The following is a 12516-nucleotide window of genomic DNA, read 5'->3' as shown; positions in this document are numbered from 1 at the left end:
CCATGCTACTTGTTCTGCAACTATTACAATAGTCTCATTTTTAACAAAGATTCTAGAAACACACAGAGTATCTATTTACATCCAGCACCATATAAATACAAAAGAAGATTGTGCAGTCAAAGGGCAGAGAAAAAGGACAAAAGGGCAGAAAATGGACACAAATGATCATGGGGTGGCTAACCTACAATCCTGTTTGTTGCATGGTCTGATGTTGGCTTTCCTTCTTTTAAAGCAGACAAACAGAAAGTGGAGGAAAGGAATATATGTCTGCATGTCAGAATGCATATGGAAACAGATTAAAGATCATGCTGATAAACTGAGAAGGAACCACAATTCTGCCTAAGTGAAACTTGGGTATACAGAGAGCAGCTTTTACTAGCAGAGTAGCCTCAAATTAGCTACAAACTAGCTTTAGATTCTAATAGCTAAAATATATTTGTTTCTAAATAAAAGAGTTTGCATGGTTTGGGGTTTGTTTTGGGTTTGTTTGTTTGTTTGCTTTATTTTTAAAGAGCCATCCACCTTGTTGCAGAACACTGCAGTGGAAATATTGGAGTAAGACAACCTGCACCTGCTTCTTAATGCCTATCATGATGCTCCCCATGTGGTTTCTCAACCACAATCTTGTAAAGTTCTAAGGCTGATCACTGTGCAGTGTCACTAGCCTGAACTAAAACACTTGATCTGTAGAATTAATTCTGTAAGATTCTTCCCCAATCCACTGGGATAGATGCCCACAGACCCTAGAACGAGGATAGCACCATGCAAAACATTTTATCATGAGTTTGGCATCTTCACAACTACCGCTTCAACTGGAGGTAACTCCTATTAAACAGACTCCCCGTAAGCTGTTATGTACTCCAAAAACTCAAAACAGTCAGATATGCAGCAGCCTAAAACATTAGTGGTAGAGCGCCTCTTCATCCAGGGTTGGAATAGTTTCCCTGTTGCCCTTGATTTCAGTTTAGCAGAGAAAGCGCACTCCTCTTTCCTGACACCACAGGAGAAAGGACTGGAAAACACATCCCATGTAAGAGTCAAGCTGCCACCTTGCTTTCAAAGGTTTTAAGTGGACTTTCCTGTTGGCTTCAAAGACATCTGGGGCTAGACTGCTTTTGTTTAATGAGGACCTGAACTTCAGAAGCATGCTTCAAATTTTGCACAGACCTAAGTTGTACATATCTCCAGTATATGCTGTACTCTTGACAAGTACTTAAATCACTTAGAGGACATTTAAATATTTTTCTTCTACTACACCCCTTACTGTAGTACACTCTTTCTGAATGGACTTTAGTGTTGGGCAGTCTCTGAAGAAACAGCAATTTTCAGCTCAAAGTTTCTACACACACCCCGTTTAAGTAGCTACTGGACCATTTCTACTTGCAAAATAAAAGCAAAAGTATTTCAAGCTTCAAAATATCCTCACCGTATCCATTATAGCTTCTGGACCTCTATCTTCTTGTTCAGCTAAAGCTTTATTGATCGCTTGCACAGAATCTTCTTTTAAGTGCTTTGAAATATCAGTTCTTGATGGCTGCTCTAAATATTCTGGTTCTCCTGCTTGAACTTCGTGAACAGAAATAAGACGAAAATTTTGTGTGTTAACGTAAGCATAAATTTTGAATTGATTAGTTGTATTTGGATCACTGTCTCATAGACAGATAACCCACACAGAAAATGAAGGGTAGGTCACACTAGTCACAAATTAAACTTTACACCAGTCTTAGTCTCAGGTAATTTTGCACACTTACATATAAAAAGGGACCCATGGTTTTATATTAAGAACAACAGACCCATCCTGCCTATAGACCCAGTAAGGCTCTTGAGTGGTAGGTGCTCATCAACCATATGGGGGAATACTGGGAACAAAGATAAGATTCTACTTGGACATTCCAATATATGGAATGACCTACAGCCACTTGCGTGCCAGATTTTTAGTTTGCAAAATTAACAATACATTATATTCTTCTGTCTAAGAGAAATCTCAAAGTTTCCCCCACTTAAGGACAATAAAATTGATCAGCATAAATAGCGTCTTATATTGAGAAAGTAAAATGCAAACGAATCCCCAGGCTAAACTTCAAGTACAGTTACCTTACCAAGAAAACAGCTGTCATTAAAGATGACACAAATTCACTTTTTCTTAAACAGATACAAAAGCCAGTGATTTTTTAATTATTTTTTTTTTTGTTCTACTCCTTTTATAAACAAGTAGAAGAAGCTAACCTGGAGCAGGTGAGGGTGCTGGTGCCCTGGGTATCTGAGACAACAACTTCTCTTGCTGTGCTTTCTGAGCAAGTTCTGCATCCCATTCTTCAAGTTCTTTTTCAAACCGTTTATTGTCTTCCTTGACATAATCCCTTAGATCAGAAGGTAGTGTGTCCATTCCAACAAGGATCTGTCCCGTTTCTTTGTTAAACTCCTCTGTACCAACATGAAATAGAAATTTCAGGAAAAGAAAGAACAGGGGAAAAGGAAGGATGTTCAACAAATTTCCTCAACTGAACTACTGAAAACATACAGTACAGCATCAAAAAACTGTATTACTTTTAACTGGTTTTACTATCTGTCAGTCACTTCTCTGCTACTGAGATGCATGACTACTGCTCTTGTGGTCTTTGGATTGTATGTTCTGAGGCACCACTGCCATTTTGAAAGATGAGTCTCTTGGGCCATGAGCACCCTATAACTGTTAAGATCCAGTAAAAGAAAACCTCACAAAACCACACTACAGCTAGACTACTGCCACACAGAGCTGGACACAACATGACTTGCCAGGAGGAGAAGGGAAGGAGAGTAGGCCAACAGGGATTTGGAAGGTCAACTGCTAAAAACACCAGCTACATCGAGTAACCTTCCTTTTTGCTTTGAAAATGGTCTCTGCAAGAGAACCCCAGATGCTACGGAATAAATCGCCTGCAATTGTCCTGCAGCAAGCAGGCCTCAAACTTAATTAAGAGTGGTACGGCCACTCAACAGGGCCCATAAACCTAGCTGCCATTATCAGGCCCCACAAAACTCATGCTAAGGGATCTTTGCCCCCGCCTCCAAAAACTTCCATACAAGCCTTATAGTTACATGTTACTACATGACCTGAAAAAATTTCCCAATTCACATACTACTTTTGTTAACATGTGGCTGGTAAGGCCACGGTTTTCACATTTCAATGAGAAATTGCTGAATGTTTATAAATTAGCAAACATAGTTTATTTTACTGTCTTAATAATCCTGAAATACTGGCATTTATTAATCTAGAAGTTGAAGAGCAATTGTTCGACACACAGAAAACAATGTGACTAACAGTAATGAGCAGAAATAGAACCTTAGCAATTATTAAACCCTTTTAAAAAATCTGGAAATCCATCCAAAAGAAGCTCCATTTATCAATACATTCAGCATATTCAGCTATTCTTTATCATGCAGAAAACATATCCATAACATTACCTTGTATCAAGTATTGCTCCTTATCATTTATATACATTAAGCAATATGCACTGGCATTCCTGTAACCACCAAAAGAGTCCCGTTCCAACTCTTCCCAAGTGGACTTTGTCACAGAAATATCATTGTATTTCATCCACCTGTTTTGGTGATGATCATAAATATATGCCCAGTAGTGTCCTGCATTAGCTTGACCTTCGTGAACAAGCACAGCATGCAACCTGTAAGGAACCTTAAAAAAAAACCCAAAATGAACCACAAAAATGTCAAACTCTTCTTACAAGCATTTAGTTCCTACTACTTGTCAGAGATAATAGCTACATTAAATAAAAGTAACAAAAATAAGATGAAATAGGATCAAAAGACAACACAAAGGAAATCCAAAACCGTAAAACTACCAACCCACTAAGAATAAGGACTTTGAACTATTTTACTTACTGCTACTCATTACAAGAGATCTTAAAAACACTAGTGAGCATAAATGCCTACTCTGCTGCCTTCACTGCCAGGCATTCTCTTAATTCCTTAGTATTCCCACTTTCTTTGTATCTACAGAAACCCTCAAATATGTCAGCCTTGAGTGTCCATGATTTGTGCCAGTTCTGACCTTACAAACTTGTCCTGAAGTCTGGAAAGACATATGCAAATTCAAGGTAAACAACTCTGTGCTTTCTATGTGCCAGCAAGAGTTTATTTTAAGAAATATCTGGGAGTTGAATACTTCCATTATCCAAATGTAAAATTTTTACAGTAGAATAGGAATACAACTGTTTTCCAGTATTTTAACCATATCAGTGAAAGCATTGCTGAGAGAAGCATGGAACACACGAAGGGGACCTCCCTCCTTCGGAAGGAAAGAAGAAAGATACCAGTTTCTAGGGTCAACCTAAAAAGTATCCCATGTGTTCATTACCAAGCAAGAAGAATGGGCAACTTTGTTTCTATGCAAGTAGTTAGAAATCTGAGGGAAAGAGAAGCAGAATGTATCAGTGCTTCCTTACTTAATAAGCACATGCTGCTCATTTTAACTTGCTAAAACTGCATACACAACATAAAAGAGAAAATTGATCTTTCCTGCTATGCACAGTATGCCTGAATGACAACAGCTCAGCTAGGATGAAGACCCTGAAACCATCTTCTACTGGTGTCACAGTCTGGAATGTAGATAAATGGTCTACTTTACACAAGGTCCACTAAATATTTGTTGCAAATATCTCAGCACCACAATAATTAGTAACTGTAAATAAACATCTAACTATGACTTCATCAACTCCCTGAAGTTATTTTTAGCCTGATCATTCTTTTCCAGGCTATATGCAAGTGCTGGAGATTTTGCAACCTTCCTTGAACTATAAAGCTGACTGAAAGCACAGCAGCTGGAATCAAAGAGTCTGTCATCCCAGAGACCAAAACGCACAGTAAAATCTCCCAAGCACAAGACGCACACACAGAAGAAATTTTAGCAAGTCCTTAAATCTGAATGGTCTGGGGTTTTTAGCATCTCTTACCATAGCAGTGTGAAAGCCTTCTTAAAAATGACTGTGAGCCCATGCATATGCACATAAATATATACAGATCCTGATTAATACATAAATAAATAAATAAAAGGTAAGTGAAGTCTCTTCAGACTTTGGCAATAACATTTCCTCACTACAAAATAGGGCATTAAAATCCCAGCTGAATTTATATTGTTTAACTTAAAACCATGCTAACAGCGTCAGCTTGAGGTCCCCTACCCTTTCCTCCAGCTCTGGAGAATCAGCTGTCAGTCATCCATGCTGAGCTTACAAGAAGGTTCTCCAGAGAGGCCTGTGACTGGCGGACAGGCGAGTCCAGTGCCAACAGGCATCTCTTGCGATAAGCCATTATATCAACAGTAATTAACAGTACAGGGCAACACATCAAGTAAATAGTTGGTGTTAAACTTCTTAGCTTACACTTACTACTCATGAAACAGAAATGGAGCTTCACCAACCTCTTCACATGTAGCTACAGAACAGATATATCAAAGCTGATATATCAAATGAATTCCCATAGGAAAAACATGTGTGTCTCTTTAAGGAGGGAAATAATCAAATAAACAGCTGATGAAATTTATTCATTCCGGAGGACAAGGCAAAATAAGAATTTTGGGAATATATTTCATATGACAATTTGACAGCAGTTTTATGAGCAACTATAATATCCTTAGAATCAAAAAGTACACAAGGAGAAGAAAAGCTTCTTAAGTAATTCATAAGAACACTAGGAAGTACCCCACAAATGTAATATGCTTTCCTTAAAAAGTCTAGTTTTATGTGCCCAGACCTTATTGACTCACAATAGAAAAGCTTTCAGCGCTACAATAGCGTCATCCAGAGAAAAACATCGATGTGAAACTGCTCCCATAGAATGGGGCAATACTGAGCTATCCAACTGCCCTTTGCAGAGTCAGGCAAGGAAAAGTAGACAGCTGTATGCACCTGCCTCTTTCTGATTGTGCCAAAACAGGCTGAGCTGCAGAAGGCCAGCCTTCACTGCCACCCTGAAATTTCAAATGGATTCAGTACCTACTTGTTCCCTAACTATCACTTAAAACACCTCACTACTTTCAGGCACAGCCTCTACAAATCTATATACTGTTTCCATCCTCCTTTTTCTGGAATTCTGTTTCAAAACCAAAAACATCTAGTCTATATTATACTGCACTAGGACAAGGTGCTTTCCTAAGTAATCTCCTTTTTCCATTGTAATGATTGCTGACATATCTTCGCCATGCAGAGGTATTTCCTGCTGTAACACCTAAGCCAATACAGGTAGGCTGTTTGGATGCGAAATTAGCAAATTACATCATTTTACTGTTAGACGATATGTAGCCTGTAGCCTTCCGGTTACAGTACGAACATTCCAGTAAAGAAAATGCCTGCCAGTAGCAAGCCTAAAGAAAGCCATCTAGGCAAGTCTGCCTGAAACCCTTAACATCACAGTTCAGAGTTGCCAGGAACTATTACAAGCCATGTACAAAACAAAGATACACCTCAAGGAAAACTGTAAGCTAAACACATCTTACATGGAAAGAAAATAGCTCTTTTTCCTAACAAAGTAACAGAGGAAGTAATTTTTAAGCTTAAAATCTGTCAAAGTGAGTGAATGTAAATATGTGAACATAAGAAATACCAGAGGAGCCATGACTTCATAGCAAAGCATTTTAAAAATGCTGTTCAGATTACGCAGCATGAGAATCTCCCTAAAAGGCAGTTTAGACTAATAGTCAAGGTTTTGATTGATACTAAATCTAGACAGAGGGTTTGAGGGGTTTTTTTAATAGAAAAAACCAAAACAAAACCAAACTAACAACAAGCCCACTGGCATTATTAACTATAAATTTAAATCAGGAGCCTTGAATTCCTAAGTATTAGTATGTAAGTTACAATACAGAAAGGCAATAAGCATTTGAGTATAAAAATAATCATTTCCTATGTCTAATGCTTTGCCACCTTAAAGCCATAAGATTACCTAGCAATACTGTCAGATCAGGATGAGAAAATTTTATTGTTATACAAAACCTAAATTTCTGCATTCAAGTCAAGAAAGTGGAACAGACATAGAACATATTTGGGCTTTTCATCACAAAGCTGTTTAAACTCAAGTACGCCACCTGTAAAACATTGTAATGTTCCCTTTCATCTGACTGTGCTTAATTAAAAGGTTCGCAAAACTCATTATGACTTTCTAATGAAATTTCACAAACTACTATATATAATTGTTGTATACCTGCTTTATTTTCAAGCATCAAAGAACCTTCATTAAAGTGACAAAAAGGATTTGTTTTGATTTATTTCATGCAGAAATTGTACTTACTTGGACCATTGTTTTGTCAGAGTACATCAGTTCAATTGTCCGATGTATTCTAGATATACTTTCCTGTAAATCTGAAAGAGAAATAAAAAAGAAGCTCTCTTTCATGAGGCTGCATAACTGCACGTGGCTTCATATTTATTTTATCTCATTAAAAGCCAAACAAGGGTACATTTCACACTTGGTGCATCTGTTTTTCTATCTACATGCCAAACACTAAACCTTCTCAGATGATAAAAAAGTGACAGTGATTCATAATGTGCTGCTGCTAGCTTCCTAGAGCTCAACCAAGCCCACCCCTGCTGGAACAATAATTCCCTTTGTTTTCCTCAGAGCAACAGAACAGACTGTAAGCTCTACCCACTCCAAAAAGCCCTGGCTTAGAAATTTGCTGAAATTTACCATATGGAAAGGGTCACTCTATCCTAAACTCCCCTGCAGCACCAAGTCAAAGCATGGGCCCAGCCAGTACCACACTGACAGCTCAGACACGACTGCAGAGACTTTCTTTGGCATGGACCACACTTTTATTTCACTCTACTCCCCCCAGTACAATGCACACTGAAACATTGTGTATGCCTCACTCAACACCCAGTATGCATCTTCAGTTCACACACCTTCAGTCTATTACAATCTCTAACTTCCCTTCCTATTTGCTAGAGGCAAGTTTAGAAGTACAAAACAAGCAACTCAACACACACATGTACATTAAGGTGATTTCTCCCACTTCCACAACTTCTTTCCAATGGCAAATGCACTCCTCAGCTTGTGGCATTACCTCTAGTATCATTCTCTACTTCAGTCCTCCAGCGATGTAAACAGCCTTCTAGGACAGACAGCTCTTCCTCAGTGATGTGCCTCGGTGCCGGATGCATTGGCAGATCAGGAGGAATTCGTGATTGTGTGAATGGTTTATGTATTACTGATCTTTGTACAGGAGATGTGCTTGGAACATCTGATGATGAAGGTCCCTGCTGCTCTATTGTGCTATGTTCATTCAAAACATGAAATTAAAAAAAAATAAATTTAATCACCATGTATACAAACTAAAAGCTACACTGTAAAAATAAGCTTTTCATCTGAAAACAGAAATTTTAAAGGTAATAATTTCCTACAGTGCAATCCAGGGAAGACACCTACAATATCAACATGGCATTAGTATGTAAGTTCTGGAAACCTGGTGGTGTGGTACACATTAGCACAACAATAACTGGCTGCCGTTCCCAAAAATAAAGGAATTGGAGTTGGATAGGTCAAGCTATAGTTTGCTTTACTTGAAATGCTACTCAACACTTTCAAATAACATCATACAAATAATCACTATGGTTTGAAACATTCATTGAGAAACTGGAAACTGAAAAATCAGAGCAGCTTGTCTTATGGCCCAGTGACGATAAAATCCTAAAAATCCATAAAATCACCTACCTACCATTAACGTTAACTGAACGGCAACAACAAAAGGACCTCTGATATTTACGGCACACTAGAAATCTAGCATCAAGCCATCTAAACTTGCTCCAAACACAGCCGCTAACTCAAATGGCAAAGCAGTCAGGAAAACTAGGAAAATTCTACAAGGGCAGCAGAATATTAAAAATGACAACCTGTTACAGATTTTTTCTCTTCCTATCAGTGAGACCACCCATATGTAATCGTACACTAACAAAAACCTGAAGACCTTTCTAGCATTTTACTTTGTGTACAACATCACGATACAGGCCAAGGAACCTGGACTCTTCAGTAGGTTAAAAAGTTCTGAGAACATCAAGAGCTGACAGTGTCACTTCATATAACACGCTGTTGTGTTTCTACAGATTGACAAAAGTATTAATACTTGACATTTTTTACAGAACAAACTTCTTTTATAGGAGTTTGAGCAAAGTATATCACTTTTCATCCTGTATTTCATGCAAACAACAGTAGCTTTTAATAGTTTGGCTTCTCTTAAATTCAAGATTTCTACATTATATCAGTAAGACATCTGAAATCTTTCAAAGGCTTTTTAGATTCATTTACTTCACTTGTCTGAACTACAAAGTTAACCATCTTGACTGGACCAGAACCTAGAACTCTACTTTCCAAATACAATATAAAAAGCTGTGTTATAAACTGCCAGTGTCCACCTAACCAAGTCTGACCCTAAGTTATAATCCTAACTGTTAGTCATAGTTACTAGCTTCAATAATGAGAAAAATGACATTACTGTAGCTTTATCTCCCTCATACTTCAGCTACTCTGTTTTGAAAAAGTCGGACCGTTAGGTTCCTGACAAACTCTGTGAGACGTGTGAGCTGCAAAGCAGAAAAGGAGCTTAACTCTGAGGCTAAATCAACAGATTAATAGTACACCAGAAACCCTGAAGCTCTGCAGCACACACACACTGACCAAATTAAGATTATTAAACAATGCTATTAGGAAGCAGTGACTTCTGCAGATACTATCTCTATTTGGAATTTTAGGTGGAATTGTGCCTTATTTGAAAATAATAATTCTCCACCTAAAGGCATTTTTATAAGGACATGAGACAAACCCAGATTATTAACATTTTGTTTTATTTAAGTCATCTGTTGTGCTGAAAAATACTTCTAGGAAGAGAGCAGAAACTTTACGCCTTAGAATATGCCTAGCTGCATTAAACCGGTGAGCATGGCAGGTAAGCTTCCCCCCCGTCTCTCAGTGGCTGGGTTTGCACCAAGGGGATGACTGGCCTCTTGCCTTGGGAGAGCAGGAGGAGGCAGCTCTTACCTGGGTGGGGTCTGGGCTGGCAGCGTGCTGCTGGCAGGGGCACTAGCACCCAGGTCATCAACCGGAGACGTGCACACTGGTTTGCTGGAGGCAAACTCCAAGGCGTACTGCAGGACATCTACCAAGGGGAATCGTTTAGGACCAGAACCATAGCTTAAATATCTGTTAACCATAAAACGTATTAATGCCATGACTCACATACACAAACAATAAATCAAAAATTAAAAAAAAAAAAAAAAAAAAAAAATTCTGGTTGACTGCAATTAAAGAAAGAAACCCTTTCCGAACATGTTTCATGCATCAGAATTACTGCCCTTAGACACAGTTTCCAAAGAAAATAGTAAAAGAAAAGAGATGCAGAAAGGAAATCTAGAGCAAAAAACTACATACAAAGTATATAGCTGCAAGGACTGATTCTATGTAGCCCATAATATTATTTTCATTTACAGTTATCTACAGTACCGTTCTAATCTCTGTTGTAAAACTGTGAGGTACTCTTTCAGTCTCTTGATTTCATCCCTTTTAATTCTTGTTATTTCTCTGTTTTTGTGCATATACCTGTAAAACATGAAATTTAGAAAGAGGTGTCAGCCCACAGTATCCAAGCAGTAAAATTGAGGTCTGTACCCATCAGCTATGCCACTTAGTGCTAATAAAAACCTCACACTCTCTAGAACCTACAATACACTAAGCAGTAAAGCAGAACTGAGAAGAAACCTTCCCTTCCACAACTTTCTGAAGATGCCTTTTCCCCCCAGTGTCAAAAGTTCATACTATGGATAACAAACATGTATTAGAAAACTTCTAAACTAAATAGTTTAGGAGGCAATCACATAGCAATACTCCTATTTCATTGATTAGGCTCACAAATAAATACTCAGCATCTAACTGAAAGGCATCACGGTATCTCACCTCAACATGCAAACTGCATGCACTGATGCTGAGAATCCTCTTCAAACCATGCAGTCTATGTAGTACACTATGAAATAGATGACTTCTCACCCTCCTTCCCAATTGGACTCATAAACAGTGTGATTATTCAAAGTATTTTTCCTGAGTACTCCACTATCTAGCAATAAATTAAAGACTGAAGTGCAAGAATGTTTTGGCACAATGTAGCAGTATGTCTTAAATTGATATCTATGTGTATTTTCTGAAACAGATGAAACCCATGGAAATTTTAACTTGTCTAGCTAAAAAAGAAATTTACTGTGATTTAAGCAAGGACAAGATGCACCAGCAACTTTACCAAACTCATGAGATGTAATTTATATTCATACTAGGACTCTGTTGATAATATTATACTGTACCTGTCCAGATACAAAATTGGAGGAAACTCTAACTTGTTGTGTATCTTCTCTGGTCTCCCCAAAGCCTGATTAAACTCAAATCTTGAGAGCTCAAAAGTTAAGACAGGAGGAAGCTCAGTGAACCAGTGCTGAACAAAAGAAAAAACAGAACACCCCACAATGAATGCCTTCCAATAGCAGAACATTATTAATAATGGTACAACACCTGCAGACTGACACAGGTATAAGAGAAACTGGTTTTAGAGGGTGGATCAGCATAAGCTTTACAAGTTCCCATCTTTCCCCTTCACTGTAAACAGAGACCATTTGTCATCCATGCTGCATCAGAGCTTTCCAACTCATCTATCACTATCTGTGTTAAAGCAGAGCAAGCATAAAGGCTTCTTCCTTTCACATTTGTCTTGTTCAGACTAAAAGTGGCCTACACTTGAACCCACCTGCCTTGCCAACTGTCCTGTCCTCTTTTAACTATCCCATGCCACTGAAAGGGTTGTTTACATTGTATCAAGTGCTCTTCCAGCTAGCTCCCTCAGGCTCAGGTTTCTGACCCTTTCATTCACCAGGTATCACTCGGTTTCCAGTGAACTCTGAAGCAGGACCAGTGAGTACTCTGGCCTGTGTGAGACCAGCTCTCTTGGCTCTGTAGAAGTCATACTTTTTCTTTAAATCTCCTCCATACTAACAACCTCTTCTGAAGTTTCTGCTCATGCCACTAACCACTGTCAATCCGTCCATGGATGAACCCATGTTATCATCACCTTATCCCACTTTTCTTTGAGTATCCAGTAGAGGTCTAACTTTAGTCCTTATTTCTTTCCCTACATACTTGGTTTCTTCAGGTATAAGATGAATTCAGTCTTAGCAACAACTGAAACATCAGCGTGTTATCAGCATTATTAGACTAAAGCCAAAATACAGCCCTGCACCAGCTACTAGGAAGAAAATTAACTCTATCCCAGCTGAAACCAGGACACTAAACATCCACTCAAGCTTCCCTGATTGTCGCAGACACCATTGCCACATACTTCTGACACCACTGTCCATAACTCACATGTGGTATTTGACTTGGGGCTTGCTTCAAGTTCTCCTATCCAGCCAAATGTCTTGAATAGTCTTTCCATCCAATACCTCCAAGAGAGCCTTTTCCTTCTGTGCTCATGGCTAAAATTCATGTCTAGGTTCT

General features: G+C 38.5%; 1 protein-coding gene across 3 annotated transcripts in view; it reads right to left on the bottom strand.

Annotated features, from left to right (window-relative positions):
- Positions 1-12516, bottom strand: part of USP25 (ubiquitin specific peptidase 25) — a gene marked incomplete at its 5' end in the record, with an annotated part of 93713 nt that overhangs the window by 13555 nt on the left and 67642 nt on the right. For all 3 annotated transcript variants that reach the window (XM_080613035.1, XM_080613036.1, XM_080613037.1), the window contains 8 exons: positions 1427-1566; positions 2227-2424; positions 3445-3673; positions 7282-7352; positions 8057-8265; positions 10024-10185; positions 10486-10581; positions 11334-11461. In XM_080613035.1, the coding sequence (XP_080469161.1) occupies positions 1427-1566; positions 2227-2424; positions 3445-3673; positions 7282-7352; positions 8057-8265; positions 10024-10185; positions 10486-10581; positions 11334-11461 (1233 nt within the window). The remainder of the gene's footprint in view (positions 1-1426; positions 1567-2226; positions 2425-3444; positions 3674-7281; positions 7353-8056; positions 8266-10023; positions 10186-10485; positions 10582-11333; positions 11462-12516) is intronic.

This window comes from Psittacula echo, assembly GCF_963264785.1.
Source record: "Psittacula echo genome assembly, chromosome: 3".
NCBI lineage: Eukaryota > Metazoa > Chordata > Aves > Psittaciformes > Psittacidae > Psittacula > Psittacula echo.
Note: the sequence above shows the minus strand (reverse complement) of the source record. Positions and strands in the feature narration are given on the sequence as shown.